At 42.9% G+C, this 17,636-nt stretch overlaps 1 protein-coding gene across 2 annotated transcripts in view; it reads left to right on the plus strand.

The window, feature by feature from the left end:
* The first annotated feature begins 586 nt into the window (after positions 1 to 586).
* The window catches only part of LOC103053329 (scaffold attachment factor B1-like), a 31,108-nt gene continuing 14,058 nt past the window's right edge, over positions 587 to 17,636 (plus strand). Inside the window, exons 1-11 of one of the 2 annotated variants that reach the window (XM_088149352.1) lie at positions 587 to 1,050; positions 3,815 to 3,902; positions 4,906 to 4,970; positions 5,071 to 5,268; positions 5,748 to 5,810; positions 12,916 to 12,943; positions 13,810 to 14,326; positions 15,667 to 15,713; positions 16,217 to 16,317; positions 16,908 to 17,057; positions 17,149 to 17,228. In XM_088149352.1, the coding sequence (XP_088005478.1) occupies positions 826 to 1,050; positions 3,815 to 3,902; positions 4,906 to 4,970; positions 5,071 to 5,268; positions 5,748 to 5,810; positions 12,916 to 12,943; positions 13,810 to 14,326; positions 15,667 to 15,713; positions 16,217 to 16,317; positions 16,908 to 17,057; positions 17,149 to 17,228 (1,562 nt within the window). In that variant the 5' untranslated portion in view covers positions 587 to 825. The remainder of the gene's footprint in view (positions 1,051 to 3,814; positions 3,903 to 4,905; positions 4,971 to 5,070; positions 5,269 to 5,747; positions 5,811 to 12,915; positions 12,944 to 13,809; positions 14,327 to 15,666; positions 15,714 to 16,216; positions 16,318 to 16,907; positions 17,058 to 17,148; positions 17,229 to 17,636) is intronic. The other variant, XM_088149353.1, reaches the window with a different exon arrangement.

Here is a 17,636-nt window from a genome sequence, read left to right on the forward strand (position 1 = left end):
AAAAGGAAAAAGCCTTTTCTCAGATCTTGAAGGATCTTGGCACTCCAAAACGTTGCAACATATTCACCCTAAATCTTCAAGAGGTTATGGGGGGGGGGGGAGTGTGTGATTTGGCTTTGGTGCCTTTTCTGTCATTTTAATTTTTTTTAAAAATGGCTTACTGAAGACCTGGGCTACCAGCCTACCTGGAAAGGAATGGAAAGCGGCCAATCCCGACCAAGGGGCTCATTTTTCACATGCGGAGAAAATTCCCCACTGCAAGGAATGGGAAGAGAGGTTCGTCCTTCTAACCCAGTGTTTCTCAAACTTGGCAACTTTAAAACATGTGGACTTCAACTCCCAGAATTCCCCAGCCAACATGAAAGACTCCGCTCTAACCTGTTTAGCTCTATAGTACGGGGAGGAAGGGCGCGAAAGGAACGAGCCGTTCTCGCTCGCGCGTGCGCAATGGGCTCCCCCACCCTCCCTCCCGCTCGCGCACGCACGCACGCACGCACGCGTCGCGCCTCCGCCCTCCCCCGAGCCCGGCGCAGTTCGCCCTGCCGCGCGTGCGCAGGCTGTTCCTCCTCCTCCGTCGTCTCCCCCCCTTCTTCCGCGCAGGCGCAGGGCAAGCGCTCTTCTCCTGAGACCGTGCTCGCCTGTCGGTGTTAGGCCTTCCCGCCATTTTGTCTGAGGGGGAGAAAGAACCGGGCGGGGGGGGCGGCGGCGGCGGCGAGAAGAAACAAGAGAAACCGTGTATTTCTTGTTCCGCCGTCGCGATCGTTGCCGCCGCGCCTCGTTTCGGTCGCTTCATGTGAGGAAAAGCGGCGCCTGAAAGCTCGCGGGATGGCGGAGGGGGCGCAGGGGCCGACCGGGCCCGTTGGAGAGGACGAGGCGGCAGCGGCGGCGCTCGCGGCTCCTTCCCTGGGCGGCGCCGGCACGACCCCCGCGACCACGACGCCTCGGCGGCGCCTGAGCGACCTGCGAGTGATCGACCTGCGGGCCGAGCTGAAGCGCCGCAACCTGGACAGCGGCGGCAACAAGAGCGTCCTCCTCGAGCGGCTGCGCAGCGTGAGCTTCCCGGCCGCCGCGGGGCGAAGGAGCGGGGAGCGCGGGGCCACGGACTACAGCGCCCATGGGGAGCAGCCCCAGGAGGGCAGGATTTACGGCAGCCTTCCAGAGATTACAACTCCCATCAGCCGCCCTTGGGGATGATGGGAATGGAAGTCCTGCCTCTCTGGAGAGTGGGATTTACGGCAGCCTTCCAGAGATTACAATTCCCATCAGCCGGCCATGGGGATGATGGGAATGGAAGTCCTTTCTCGCTGGAGGAAAGGATTAAGGCAGCCTCACAGCACTTGACAGCCCTCTGCAGAATAGACTACAACTCCCATTGTTAGCCAGCTGGTTGGAGTTGAGGGCCATTGAAGTCCAGTCTCCCTGGAGGGCAGGATTCAAGACAGTGTTGCCCCAACTTGCTGGCCTTCCAGGAATGAGAAATTACAACTCCCATCGGCCACCTTTGGGGGATGATGGGAATTGAATCCGCTCTCTAGAGGACAGGGTTCAAGCTAGCCTTGCCCAAACCCAGTGCCTTCCAGAGGGGGCTGTAACTCCCACCCTCAGCCTTTTCGCTGAGAGTGATGGTTGGCAGCACCCAATCCAAAGCCACTGGGTTGGGGTGGGCTGATAAAACCAAAAGAGCGAGGTGATTTGAGGAGAACCCAAGATGGGTGGGGAGAGCTCAGTGGGAATGCAACACAGAAGTCCTTTTGGTTCAGCACTCTTGATTCTGTTGGAAAGCCCTTGGGTATCATAGCCTTCCCTTATTCCCAGCAGTTAGTGATGTGTGGTAGGATTGGCAGTGCATATAGTAGGAGACCAATTTTGTAATCATGATAAAACTCCCTAAGGAGAGTTCAGCTGGATCGAGCAAAAGGCTCTTGTTTCCTGGCATCCTGTTTTCTGCAAGGTCTCTGGGAAGACTCCAAGTAGGATACAAATGCTTAGCACTTCCCAGCTCATATTTTCAGCAGCTAGCATTCAGGGGCATTTGGAAGTTGTTATGCCCTCCCCTGCGATAACCTTAACATCCATGAATTTGAGTATTTTTTCTCTGCCTTCAATTTTGCATCATTTTAGTTTCATTGGATGATCTTGCCTTCTGGTACTGTGAAACTCATGGAGGAAAAGGCTTATCAGATGCAATTAAGAATCTTGTAACTTAGAGATGAATAAACTCATTATAGCATAGGCTTTCTAAATTCATTACTCTTCAAAAGGCTACATGGTCATTCATATGAAGGTTGTCAAAAACTACAGATCAGTAGCCTCCAGAATCAGAGGCATTCTACTCCTGAATACTATTTTCAGGGTAGGGTACCCCTAAATCCAAGGTTAAAAGGTGGGCACTGAGAGTGGTGATTGATTTAACTGGCTCCACTGAGCAACAGCAGTAGGTAACTAGTTAAAATAAGGAATGGATCCTGAAAAGAATGGAATGTTTAAAATTTCTGTTCTGTTTTTGATGTTTGTTTTGCTATAGCTTAAATATATTCTGATCCCGTTGCTTTCAGTGGCTATTTATCCCTTGTTTTAATATATCCCTGAGGAGCAACAACTGTTATGAATGTGATCACTATAGTCCCAGTGGATGTTTGATCCAATTCAGCAGAGTTCACGTGAGAATAAGGAGATTTTGAGATGAAGGAGGAGAATTGTTATAGATAAGGTGATGGGAGAGTTAAGGTTTAAATGGAAAATGTGATTGTGAGAAGATTGAGGGCACGTCAGACAAATAAATGGGATTGAAGGATGAAAGGAAAGTTAGAAGCAGCAGAAGATGGAGAAGAAACAGAAGGTGATGCATAGAGAAATAATAGAGAAATGGGACATGTAACAGTGAGAGGTTGAAGAATTTGAGGAAAAGAGGGATAGCTTAAAAAGGAGGAGTTAGGAAGAAGAAAACCAGGGCATTCTGCAGAGGAGAAGAAAGTACTAAGTGAGGGAAATAAGAAACGGAGGACTAGAAATAATTTATGTGGGAAATGATGGCTGGAATTGAAGTCCAGAAAGAGAGGAATAATGGGATGCTAGCACAATAAGCAAGAGTGAAAGGGAGATGAACAATAAGAGAAATGGGTAGGAGGAAATTGGGTGAGCTGAGACATAGAAAGGGAGAATGATTAGACTTTACAATAAAGTTACTTGCTTATTTGGAAAAAGTTATATATTGCTCTATTCCTTAATAGCTCTAAGTGCCATGTAAAGCAGTCATGACAGTAAAAGGAGAAAATCTAAAAAGCTGATGTGGAAAAACAAAGGAAGACAAAAAGGCACATGGAAGGCATATATTTCATAACTTTTCATAACTTTTAACTGTATTTATGTTTTTTAGTATGTTGTAAGCGGCCCAGAGTCCCCCATTGTGGGGAGATGGGTGGGGATAAATTAAATAAATAAATTAATTAATAAATTAATAATAATAATAATATATCTGGTGGAAAGTAAAGCAGATGTGGGAATATTAGAAGAGGAAAAAGTGATCTGGCAGGGATGATTGAGGTACTGTAGTTTGGGAGAAGAGAAGATTGGGTAATATCAGCATGGAGAAGAATGAAAAGTTAAAAGAGGTAAATGAGTAAGGAAAGATAAATCAGACTATGAGAGAAGAGAGATAAAATGTAGATAGGCAGGAGAGGATATCCACTGTGAACAGAGGAAATCTGTTTTGGGATGTAGAGCAGAGAAAGCTGGCTTTTTTCTGGGCAATGTACTCCTACAGGGTCCTGGAGAAATTCTTGCTGAAATACCTCACATTGTTCCCTCCTGACAGGCCATTGAAGAAGAAGGAGGAAATCCTGATGAAATTCCCATGGCCTCAGAGATCACTAGCAAGAGAACCCCCAAAAGATCTATGAAAGGTACAAAACAGCTTTTCAGTAGGATTGAATTGCATGCATGCCTATATATGTTCAGATTGTAAACCCAAGGGCAGTCTTTTTTTTTTTAAAAAAAAAAAGATGCAGTCTGATGCTAGATAAATAAAAATAAGTGCAATCTGCAGCACTACTTGATTTGGTTATACATTCTTGCCACTAACAGGAGTCTTCCTTTCCAAACTTCTAGCCATACCTACTCCAGTTTTGTGGCACTTCTTTCTCTACATGACATTTTAATGCATAGTTCCTGGGCATATTTAATCTTTTGAGTGATTTGGGAATTGTGATATCCTTTGGTGTTTTTAGAAAATTGCTTTTGATGTTTCTCAAGTCTCTGGATTAATGAGAGCTTGCAGATAACTTTTCTGTTTCTTGGCAGCTCCATCTTGGCTTTAGTTATTTTAGAATTCATCACCAGAGTTTGCTGTTAGGGCGGCTAATCTGTGGCACCCCTTGGTTTGTTCCTTTAAAGTTAGTGATGACAATTATGCAAGAATTCCGAGTTAGGAAACAGTGGTCAACCAGGTTCTGGCTATAATCTTTTCTTTTAAAAAAAATTGCTTTTTTAAAAAAATATTTCTGAATGCATGTTTTGTGCTTCAAACTAGTGGTGATCAAAATCTGTGTTTTGGGGAACAGTTTTATTCTCCAGTATTCTGGGACCTCAGTATATTTTGCCAAACAATAGGCAGTCATTTAGCACATGGGCTGCATGATAAAGTTGGCATTATCTAGCAATAAGAGTCTCATTTGCATGACACATTTATGTGTGATATAAAAATCTCAGGCCTGGAATATTTAAAAATTCTGTTTGGAATTTTTTTTTCTTCCTTACCAATGAAGTTGTTGGCCAACATTTTACCCCTTTGTAAATAAGGGCAAGTTATCATTGGCTTGGACTTTGATATTCAGTTTCCAAAGGCTATCAGTAAGCCAGTTCTGTTGTTAAACCTTCTAGCAATACATTAAAGCTTTATTCTTTTAGGACGTAAATCAGAAGAAGAAGGGGGTGAGGACAATGGATTGGAAGAGAATTCAAGAGATGGACAGGTATGGAGAAAAAGAAAAATGCAATGTTTCTTTTAAAGTTTTATTTCAAGTACAGTAATGATAAGTTTACCTTTTTCTTTTCATTCTGCTTCAACTATAGGAGGATATTGAAGCAAGCTCAGATAACTTGCAGGATATTGACATGATGGACATTAGTGTGTTGGATGAAGCTGAAATAGATAACAGCAGCGCTGTGGACTGTGGAGATGACTACCGGTCTGAAAACATTCTGGACTCTGACAAAGACAATATTGATGTGGAAATGAAAGAACTTCCAGAGCAGCTGATGGAAAGTGAGGTAGATAATCAGGGGCATATTTAATTATTTATATCATGCTGGAGATGTGCCTGCAAAGATTAAGGCTGGCTAGTCGAAACCAGTGTGTGAAATTCAGTTCCCCATATTTCAGCCTGGGCATTGCTATTCAGCTGGATTTTAGAGATAATGTAAATAAATCCGTCCTGAAGATTAGCTGTATACTCCCAGTTTCACTCTTCAGTCCCAGCTCAATGTTCTATTTCTGATGCCTTCCCTCAGCAGTTGGAATGTTCACAGGACTCCTCTGACATTACACAGGCTGAGCAGTCACTGGGGAACAACACTTGGTACTAGCTAACTGTGTCAATGAAATGTGTTATTTCTTCAGTGAGTTGCTGTTTTGAGTAAACATTTATAGTAAACTAGCATTCATATCCTTGTGATAGGTTTTGCCTCTATAGGAAGAAAGATTATCAGCTTTTGAAAGGCATATTTGTGTTTTCTATTTATTCCCTCAGGAGAATGGTGAAGAACTTGATGACCAGCTAGATGCTGCTTCACCTGACTTGGCTGAAGTGAAGGTAACCAACTGGAACTCCTCTCATGGGCTTGGGAGATGGGCTACAACCATTCAGCCAGCAACTTTTTTTTTAATGGTTCAAGTTAACTTGTTTTCTGGCCTTGCCTCCCAAGCCAAGCCAAAAATTCTTTAGCCTCTCTCTCTCCCAGAACAAAGAGCAGTTGCGTTGGGTGTCTCTGATCAGTGGGGCACAGTAATCTGTCATACAGTTTGCAGTTGACAAGTATGGGGTGGTTTTGCTTTCCTTGCCCACTGTTTCTCCTTTTTGAGGAGTTGTGCTGCTGGAATTCTATTTTACGGGGTCCAGACAGACAAGTACACTAATGCTCCTTCACACAGTTCAGATTTCAACCCTACTGGTTATGGAAATAGGTTTTAATACCATGAAACTGGAATTTTGGGGGCTGAGGAGACAGTTAATCTATTCATAAAAAACTCCCTGAACCCGCAGCTGCTTCTTTGGGCCAGATAGGTAAAAGAGCTTTCTTATGGCAGACATTTGCAGAATTTCATTTTCAATAAATCATTATGCCATTTTTGTGACTTCTTAAATTTTTGGACTGGGTTTTGTCTTATAGGGACACCATCTTTTTTCTGTGACTACTTTAATCTTGATCACAGTCTGTTTTTTTCATAAAAAGGTTGGGTATTAATAACAGTCATAAGAAAGACTGCACCTCAAGTTCTGTCTTGCTGTTCACACTGGCAGAAATGGATTTAAAAGCCCTTTGCTTTTCTAGAAGCTTGGGAGCCTGTGGCTGGGAAGCATCATATTTGGAAAAGAAGCACTTGTGATCAGGTGCTGTTCTGGGAACTAAATGAGCTGGTTTTAGCCCTTGAGATTTAGGTTCCTTATATGTATGGCATTGTTGACGCACTGTAACCTATCTGTTCCTTTTAAAAATAACATCAGGAACTTAGCCTATTTTTAAGAGTCCTAAATGGTTTAGTTTTGGAAATATCGTTGCTGGGTGCAAGGAGATGGATCGTATTGTAATAAAAGATGCTTCAATTAGCTGTGGCAGGTTTTTTTTAAGGAATCCAGGAGTTGAAAGTGGCCATTTAGGTCACGAGTCCAAGCTTCTACTCATTGCAGAAATCTAAATTAAACATCCTCAGTAAATGGCTGGCCAGCCTCTGTTTGAACACATTGAGTAAATGGTAGCCTACCACTCTTTGAATAACTGATTCTACTGTCAAAGTGCTCTTGTTAGATTTTTTTTTCCTAATATTCATACAGAATCAGTCTTCCTGTAGCTAAAATCCATTACCCCATGTATTGCACTGTTTGGAGTGATAAAGAGCACTTCTTGGTTTCTTCTGTTCAGCATCCTTTCAGGTGTTTGCGTACTACATTTCCCTGTTCGGTCTTTTCAGTGCTAAAGATGTCTTTCTATTGGACTTAGTTCCTAGATCCCTGATTATTGCTATCCTTTGAACCTATTCCAGTTTCCCCTAATCCTGCTTAAAGTAAGGTGCATAGTACTCACATTGGAGTCTGCCCAGGTGGAATTAAGTGAAGCTTTCTTTCTGTGATTTGGAAACTATTGTTTTGATGCAGCCTACAATTGATTTTTTTTTTTTTTTAGTCACATCACTGTTAGCTGATGCTCAGATTGCGAGCTTATCATTCCATGATCTTTCTTGGTATTATTTATTATTATTATTATTATTATCCAGTCAGGTATCCACATTCTGTATTGTATGCATTAGATATTGGTTTGAGAGTTGAGCACCAGGTGGGGACCAAAGGTGAATGGGCAGCCCTAGAAAGGGCACGGCAGGCCCCTCCACTGGAAGTGGTACCCCTCTCTGGACACCCCATATATCTGTAACACGTACAGTAGCCACACCCTGGTAAACCATCTCAGCAGACAGGCCAAAACAGGTGAGGGTAGCTGATGGATCTTTGACTCTCGGTGAGATGGAGGATTTGTCTATACCAGCATGTGAAATCTAGCCCTGGCAGATTGAGTGGAAGAGATTGATCAACGGTCCAACAGTTAAGAAGGCAGGGCCAGCAGGCGTTGTGGAGGACTAAGAGCACAACAGACATCCTGGTCATCCACTGCAGCAGGAGAGGTCTCCAGTCATAACAGTTCTCCATGTCACTGGATTAAGGTCTCTTATGGTGAGAGAGTAGAACTGCCCCTGTGCAATGGCTGTTCCACTTAAAATTCCATCATACACACGTTTCTGTTGTGCAATTTATCTTCATCTACAACTCATCTGCAAATCATCTCAGTCCAAACTTAATTTGTTGAGCCCTGCGGCAATGGGGGAGTGGTGAAGCAACAGGTGGAGATGACCACTGGCAGTTGTAGTCACAAACCTGCATGTGGGCGGCCTTTGGACCAGTGGTCATTCATTTCAGTACCTGGGGCAGCAGAGATGTCCAGCAGCACCCAGGGCAACTGGGCAGCCCTTCTAGGATAGCACTGCCCACCCTCACATGAGGAAGGAGGTTAGAAAGGGTGCCCCAAACATTGCCTACCCCACAACATCTGGCCAGCTAACCGCAGCTGGCAGATCATCTTAGTCAAGCATTGAGAAAAACGAATGAAAGAAAACTCATTTTCAGACCCTGGAAAGTCCACACCTTGCTGGATAGAGACAAGGTGTCAAGACCTGAAAGACGAACATCACTCACAGCAGCCTAACTTCAACATTATAGCATTGACCTTGCTGCACTCAGTGAGACCAGGCTGGCAGACAAGGGTTCATTCCAGGAAGCAGCAAGTGGATATACAGACTGATATGGGTTCATTGCAGGAAGGGTTCATTGCAGGAAGCAGTGAGTGGATATACAGAGAAACCACAGACTGACAACAGGACTCACGGAGTAGATTTTGCAATCAAAACTGCTCTGCTGAAGAACATCTCTACCCACTGTAATAAATGAACACATGAAGTTCTGCTTTCCTCTTAGCAAGTCCTGGTATAGTCTAGACAAAGACAAGGTTTCTACAAAGACCTGGATCAGATTATTTGAACAACCCCTGCCAGTGACAAACTCATTCTGGGCAACTTCAACGCTAGGGTGGGGACAGACAGCAACAACTGGGATGGAGTCCTTGGGAGACATGGGGTGGGAAAACTAAATAGCAGTGGCCTGCTTCTGAGCAAATGTGCTGAGCACAACCTGTGCATCACTAACACGATGTTCAGCCTTGCAAACAAAACTACCGGAATGCATCCCAGGTCCAAACACTGGCACCTACTTGACTACATCATAGTACATCAGCGCAGCCTTAAAGATGTCACCATCACCTGAGCCATGCGAGGTGCTGAGTGCTGGACAGATTACAGGCTGTCCGGTCAGTCTTCAACCTGCACATAGCACCTTTACATTGTAAGCAACCAAAGACTGTCAGAAAGTCATTCAACATTGGCAGACTGCAAGAGCCAGGTCAAGTCCAAAGTTTCCAAGGGGTACTTAATGAAAAACTTTCTAGCAATTTACCGCTTGTAGGAACCTGTTCTGAAAAGTGGACACAGTTTTAAAGATGTCATCACGCAGATTACAACAACTGTACTTGGACTGAAAACCCAGGCGCATCAAGACTGATTTTATGAAAACCATGAGACCATTTCAGCAGCTCTCCAGGCCAAGAACAAGGCTTGTGCAGACTGGTAGAACAATCCATCATCTATCTCATAGAAAGACAAGTTTAAGCACCTGCAGTCCAGAGTACAGATGGAACTGCGAGAAATGCAGGACAAGGAGTGGCAGAGAAAGGCTAAGCAAGTGAAACGCTATGCAGACATACATGCCACCAGAGAGTTCCATAAAATGCCATAAAATCAGTTTATGATCCTCCTAAATCAGGATGCTCCCCCCTGCTCTCACCTGATGGATCAAGCCTGATCAAAGACCAGGAAGGACTGAAAAACTGCTAGGCTGAACACTTCCAATAGGCCATCCACAGTTGATCATGATGTCTTACAGCAGATTCCTCAGCTGCCAGTCTTGGATGCCCTAGACGTGCCTCCCTCTACTGATGAGATCAAGAAAGCGATCTTGCAGATGAGTTCAAATAAAGCAGCAGGACAGGATGGCATTCCTCCTGAGATCTACGAAGCACTAGACCCAAACACCTTACAGGCATTCCAAGACATCTTGGAAGACATTTGGTCCACAGAGGAGATGCCTGACAACTTCTGTGATGCCCTTATTGTGGCTCTCTACAAAAATAAGGGAAGCAAATCAGATTTGAGTAGAACAAGCCTCCTTACTCTGTCTGCATGGAACTGACATTTGATACTGTAAACAGGCTTTCTGGAGTATCCTGAGATGTTATGGATGCCCAAGAAAATTCTTGAAGTTGATTCAGCTACTCCACAACAGAATGACAGGACAGGTTCTATACAGTGGTGAAACATCAGCTGTATTTGCCATTTCCAATGGAGTAAAACATGGTTGTGTGCTAGCCCCAGTCCTGTTCAATCTGTTCTTCGCTTGCATGTTGTCACATGCTGTCCAGGGTCTGAAGGAGGGAGTGTACATCAGGTAGCAATTGGACGGCTCTCTTTTTGATCTTTGCCACTTGAACGTGCCGATGAAGTGCCTCCATACAGTCATCCGAGAAACCCTCTGCTGATGACATTGCACTCCTGGCGCACAAAGACAGTGACCTACAGTTGATGCTGAACAAATTCTCAGATGCTGCTATGCTCTTCACCCTGACTATCAGCCTGAATAAGACTGAAGTACTTTACCAGCCCGTGTCAAATACCAACCCCGTAGAACCAAAAATCACTGTTGACACCCAGCTGACAAATGTAAACAGCTTCAAATACTTGGGAAGCATCTTCTCAAGCAATTGGTCTTTGGACAAAGAAATTGACTCCAGGGTCAGCAAGGCCAGCCAGGCACTGGAGCAGCTGCATACTAGAATGTTCAATCAGCACAACATCCTTATCTCCACAAAGCTGAAAGTCTACAGATCTGTGGTTATCCTTTCTCTCCTATATGGATGTGAGTCCTGGACTCTATACCAAAGGCACATCAAGCAACTGGAGAAATTTCACGTGTGCTGTCTGCTCCATTCTCAGCATTAGTTGGCAAGACCATGTCTCCAACCTGGAAGTCTTGGATCACACGGAGTTCACCAGCATTGAGTACCTGATTATCAGAGCCCAGATGCGATGGGTGGGACATGTCATCAGAATGGATGACCACCGTATGCCTTGCCAGTTGCTCTGTAGTGTACTAGAAGAGACTTCGAGGTCAACCACACAAGCGCTACGAAGACACTGTGAAAGAAACTATGCCACTGCAGCATCCAGCCAGGGGAACTAGAAGTTGTGGCTGCTGACAGAACCTGCTGACGAGCCCTGTGCTATGAAGCCTCCACAGGCTTTGAAGGCAGGCGCCGCCAAAAACCATGAGTGGCGTCACAGAATAATACCCACAGTTACTATAGCAATGGACTTCCAGTGCCCCCATTGTGCTAGGCTCTGCACTTCCAGACTAGGACTGCAGAGCCACTTCAATGTCCACAGATGAACTGCACAACAGCATGTCTTCTTCAAACTGGAAAGACTACAATATAATATAGATACTTGTTTCCTTTTCACTTGATTCTATTAGATAACATTCTGTTATTTTCAGTCCTTTTCTCTAACCATTTTAAGTCAATTTCTCTAACCTATCAAAACTATTTTGAATTTTATTTCTGTCTTGTAGAAATTAGGTATCCCACAAAATTATGAGTTACCTGCAGATTTAATTGCTATCTTTTCATCCAAGTCACTAACAAAAGAGTTGAAGAGTCAAGGATGTGAAATGTGGAACCTCACTTAATATCCTTCCTCAGTTTCATGAGGACCATTCATGAGTACCTGCTAAGTATTTTCAAACTGTATCCATGTGATTGTCATGCTGTCCAGCCCATATTTAATTAGCTTTCTAATCAGAGTATCCTTGGTACTTTCTCAGATGCTTTGCTAAAAATAAGATATATTATGTCTGTAGCATTCCAACAATCTACCAAGGAAGTTACCTGATCAAAAAAAGGCATAAAATTTGGCAAGACTCATTCTTGACAATCCCATAGTGACGTGGTAATTATTGCATTATTTTGAGGTGCTTCTAGTTTAATCTGTCTATGATCTGCTGCAGAACCTTCCCAGGTATTGGTGCCAGTCACTGATCTGTAGTTCCCTAGATTCTCCTTTTTACCCTTCATGTATGTGGGAATAACATTTGCTCTCCTCCAATCATCTGGCACATCACCAATTCTTCAGGATTTCTCAAAGATGTTACAGAAGGATTAGACAAGACAGTCAGCTATTTTCTTCAGTATTTATCTGGCCCTGGAGATATTATTAATATTAATTCAAAGTAAATATATATCTTGCCATGTTTCTATGAATCTCTGGGCTCATTTCCACCCTTCATTCTGCTCTTCCCAATTTTCTGGTAGAACACATGCTTTCTTGTTAGCAAAATTGAGTAGTTCTGCCTTTGATTTGTTTACCTGCCAGTGGGTTCTAATTCTTTTCCCTTTATTTTGAACATATCTAAAGAAGCCCTTTTGTGTTGTTCCCAGCTTATTCTGAATGTTGACAACATGTCTGTAATTTTGGATCACCTATATTAACGCTTTTTGGTGACCTGTGCCTCTTTTCCCCTTTATTAGATTTATATGGCCACCCATCTCAAATACTTGACTCTGAGTGGCCTTTGGTGGTGGGGGGCTTTTTTGATTTCAGCACTTGTTGGCTTCTTCCGTTGTCTTTCTTCCCCCCACCCCTTATTGCAATTGTGCTTTTAGTATCTCTTTGAATATTTTCAAGTATATGTGGACTAAAAATATCTATAGAATCCTCTTACTACATCTTTGAAACATTTTAACAACAGTTGGTAAAATCCTAGGTGCTTAAACAAAGCACTTACCAATTTGACAAAATTATATATTAGGACCATGAGGAACATGTCCTTGCTCAGTACAGGATTTGCCATAAAGGAATCAGGCATGAGAAACATAGATTATCATAATTTCAGGCTTATTTCTAGATAGACCTACATATTATTACAATATGAACATAGAAGCAGTTACTTTTTCCTCATTTAATATTTTTCTTCCTACTTTTTGCTACAGGACTTGGAAGAGCAACATTCAGAACCAGGTATTTTTCTGTTAATTTCTTCTTTTTAAAGCACAGTGGAGGTAAGGGGCCAGTGCTCGAACTTGCTAATTGTTTTAAGTAATTAATTAAGTAATGACGTACCAGACAGCCCACGTAATTCTTTAGTTCATAAATATCTGAAATGCAGTCATAATTCTAGCTCTATGAAATCATGCCTGCCACTTAGGAAGTGCTTTTTCTAGACCTGAAAAAAAAAAAAAAGGTCATCTCTAGCTTCACAGATACACTAGAAGAAAGTTAATGTCAAATATGAAAGCAAATCCTATAGAACAGATTGTAATATGTGATTGTGTGATCAGTAGAGTAGAAAAGCTAGTTTAAAAGTTGCTGTAGGGAAAAGTTGTGAGTTACAACATAACAGAAGAAGGAAGAAGAGAGGTTCTACGTGGAAATTCCATAAAATGCTATTTACTTTCTTGGACTTACATGTTCATGCACCATCAGAAGACATTCCAGTTTTCCTGTTGGACTGCCATGCTTTAAACAAAAACGAAAGAAAGAAATTCAGAGTTTGAAATGGAATTGTTTGTTCTTGATGCATTCTATTTAAGCTTCTTGGAATTCTGGAAGAAAGAACCTCTTGAAGATCGCTCAAGAATGAGCCAGAAGGCTTTTGTTATACTGATAAGATCAGGGTTTTTTTTAATTCCTTCATAACGTATGATCGTTCTAAAATAATGTCTTAGCTTTAGGCATTTGAATGTAGTATACCGAAGGGTTTTCCAGTTTCTGTGTAGCTTTAGCCATACTCTGTTAGCCTGGCAGCCATGCCGTTCCGCATTTGTCTTTGCTATGTTTCCCTGGTGATTAAACCTTGTGCCATTCTATTCCTGTTAAATCTATAGAAAATGAGAAAATGCTCGACATTTTGGGTGACACTTGTAAATCTGAGTTCCTTAAAGAAGATGCGTCTGAATCGGAGCAGGCGCAGGAAGCGAATGATCCATTCCTGGGCAAAAAGGAAGACGAGGAAGATGCACTTGCTGCCACCGCCCAGTCGGATGAAGACCTTGTAGATACGGACAGCCAGTCAGGCCAGGCTGTGGCCAAGAACAAGGAGGACGAAGCAAAGCTCTTAGTGGTAGCAAAAGGGGAGCCGAGCGAGCAGACAGTTGAGGAAGCCAAGCCGGACTCGGACTCTTTAGCGGTAGAGAGCAGGAGTGGAGGTGGAGGTGGTGGTGGTGAGAGTAGCAGAGGAGCCCAAACTCTGGAAGCCTGTAGTGAGGAAACCGCGGAGTCGGACACAGGTCCCCAAGTGGTTAGTCCAGAGGCCGAGAAGATGGAAGTGAAGGCTAATTGTGAGGAGGAGTCCTCTGCCACTAGAGAGTCCTCTGCCCAAGAGGGTGGTGATCAGAACACGAGGTTTGTTTTTCTCCGTTTTAGCAACAAAAGGAAAATACCAATCCCTGATCCGCTATGCCAGTATCAATCAAAAGAGCAGAGTAAGGTACCAGCCAATACGATACACAGATTTATAACCCTGTAAGCATTAGTATAACTGACAGGTAAGCCATTATCTAAAAATTGTGTAGATGGAGAGGTTAACACTTTCCATAACAGGAGGAAGACTATATAGATGCAATAATTTGGAGCTTTCCATGGGCTCTTGCTTTCCTCGGTGGCATTTTTTTTAGTCCATGTACATGAGCATGAGATCAAGACTAGAAGCATCCGATCCACAGAATGCCAGCAGAACTCCAGAAATCAGGAATTCTGGTCAGACAATGTACACAGTAAAGGAGGGATTCCTGCAGAGAAACATGTGCACATATACACACTTCAGAGTGCAATAAAATAAGAAAAAAGTTTCACGTGGCCCTTGCAGGTTCTCTAGGAAAACCAGCCACACAGTCAGAGCATCATAAGGATGGTGCGGTACAATTTTTGGTTATGTTGCGATGCTTGAACAGGTACGTTAGCATAAATATATGACTACTACAGAAGTGCAGGACTGCAACTACTTACTTGCAGTACTTAAAGGGAGATAAAGTTGAAAACAACTGGATATCTATCACTAAGTGGAACATATCATACTCCCTCTTCCTCCTCATTGAATCGGGAGGGGGTGGGATGGGGGAGGTTTTAAAAGATTTATTGTTGCATCTGTTTATTTCTCCTCCTATTCCTAAGAACGTTAACTTTCCCTCTTTTTCAGTTGTGTAAGTAATGGGTTAGTTAGTCATGCTAGTGCTTCACAGTTTTATAAATCTGTGTGTAATATGGGCTGGTACCTTACATTTCTCCATTTTAGACGAAATGCTGTCTTTTTTCCTTTTTTTTTTTTTTTTTGGATGGATAGATAGACAGACAGACAGTCAGTCAGTCAGTCTGTAAGAGATTAGGTCAGGATGTTTCTTCAGTTTGGCCTGCAAGCCTACTGAAATTGCTATGGTACTCTAAAAAAAATCTTTTAGGTTTTGTTTTTCCCCTTTCTTGTACATTAAAAATGATTTTGCAACCTTCGCTTTTTTTTTAATCTTTATAACGTTAATTTGCTTTTAAGATTAACCCAATACTTGTGAGTACTATAAGTGCTTTTTTAATTCATTGATTCATTTATATTATTTACATTTAAATCGGGTAGGTATTGCCTTCTAATGAATTTTTAAAATACATTATTATTGTTATATATAATAACTTTTCCTCCACCCATTTCCTGACTCCTTTTTGTTTTCCTTTTTTTTTTCTTTTTTTGTTCTTAGTTCTGAGGAGTCCAAAGACCCCAAACAGTCTTCAAAAGAGGAAAAAGGTATTTGTATTTGTTCACGTAAAAACTTGCCATACTACCCGCCTGGTGCGTAGTCATTGTTGAGGAGACGCATATTTAAATCTTTAATGGGTTTACACATGACTTCAGCTGACACTTCATGACATGAGTTGAGATGAAATTCTGCAGGATTTCCGTCAGTCAAAAAATAAATAAGGGCATTAGCATGATGGAACTTGATTATGCTGTATATTGTCCTGCAGATGGCAAAGATTGATGAATGTTGATATTCCCAACATGAGTGGCAGCAATTTCAGGCATCTTTTGCCAACGTCTCCTCGGTTGGCATTTGCCAGTGGATGCTGGCTGCAGTCGAAATTAAGACACTGGGCCTCAAGTAAAACTATTGCCGCGTTTCCAGGCATTTACTGGAAGATACACATTTTTCTGGAGTTGTGTTCTTTTCCAGGGGTAGCAACGGTGATAGTGGCTGGACTTACTACATTGTACCTTGTCGCATGATTTAGTTTTATGTTTCCAACTAGGTCACAGCAGTACTAGCACTGGGCGGAACTTCTGGGTCAGCGGCCTTGCTTCCAGCACCCGAGCAACTGACCTGAAGAATCTCTTTAGCAAATACGGGAAAGTGAGCCTGTTTTCATTTATTTCTTAAGTCCAAGTATGATCTGTTTTGTTACAAGTTCTTCTTATCTCCTTTGTAACACGAGGGCTTTGGTGTAGCTCTGGTTCAGCTAGCCCATATCCTCTATCAGGATACTCCCCCCCCCCCACATTCCCCCTCTCCAAGCTTTTTAAATCAGAGTCCTTCCATGTAGAAAATTAAATGTAGAACTTTTTTTTCCTCAACTTTTGAACAGAGTTTTAGGGAGTAAATCTGGGCAAGGGAGTTGTTTTCTTCTTTTCTTTTGCTGCATGGAAATAACTGGTCATCTTCCCCCAGCCCCGGTCCCTGAATGTGTAGTAATAAGCCCTCAAGTGCTGTCTTTCAAAAGAGGGTTAGACAGATTCACCAGTAGCCGAGGCTGTTGATGGCAGCACAGTGTGAATAAAGGCACACTGTCCACAGTTTCTAAAATACAGCAGGGGAGGGGGGCAAGGTGAGGTGATTGCCTCTGTTCCTTTTAACCAGCAGGGCTAGCTGGTCTTAGGAGGCTGCTGGGTTCGATGGATCTTCAGCTGGCAATCTGAAAAACACATGTGCTTTCTCTTCTCAAGGTGGTTGGTGCCAAAGTGGTGACCAATGCTCGTAGCCCGGGCGCTCGATGCTACGGTTTTGTGACAATGTCAACAGCTGAAGAAACTACGAAATGCATTGCCCATTGCCACAAAACGGAATTGCACGGCAAAATAATATCAGTTGAAAGAGTAAGTGGTGCCTCTCTCCTTGCTCACACCGCCACACTGGTGAAAGAAGTAACCTGTTGCTTCGTTTTCTAACGATCAAATATACTTTCAGGCAAAGAATGAACCTGCCACCAAGAAGCTTCTGGATAAAAAGGACAGCGAGGTGAAGACTGAAATGTCATCTGGCGATAGGTAATGTTCTTCAGTCTGCTTTGTCTTTTAGAGGCCTTTCAGCCCAATCAGTTTATTTGATCTGTTCAGCCGGGACAGTTTACTCCTCTCCCCCATTCTCTTCAAAAACCATTTTCACAAATACATCGCAACATTTCAGTAACTCTGTTAGTGTCTAGAAAAGGAAACGTTTTCTTGTCTTGCTGCCTTTCTTCCCGTTCTGTGAGCCTCACTAGGTAGGCCAGACCAGGAAACCAACACCACAGGAAGGCTAAAACTACTTTTACCGAGATTGGCTCTAATAACAGAATCTTGCAAGTCGGATTGTGCTGTGCATTCTCCCTCTTCTTATACTTCTGTGAATTAGGGAGGTATCTGCCTGAGCCGCTTCCGAATATTATTTGTCTTAAAATAAATTTTACCCCCTGT

Source organism: Python bivittatus, unplaced genomic scaffold (genome assembly GCF_059951505.1).
Source record: "Python bivittatus isolate LINGU-HERP-01145 unplaced genomic scaffold, Pbiv_v1 ctg000580_np1212, whole genome shotgun sequence".
NCBI classification, from domain to species: Eukaryota; Metazoa; Chordata; class Lepidosauria; order Squamata; family Pythonidae; genus Python; species Python bivittatus.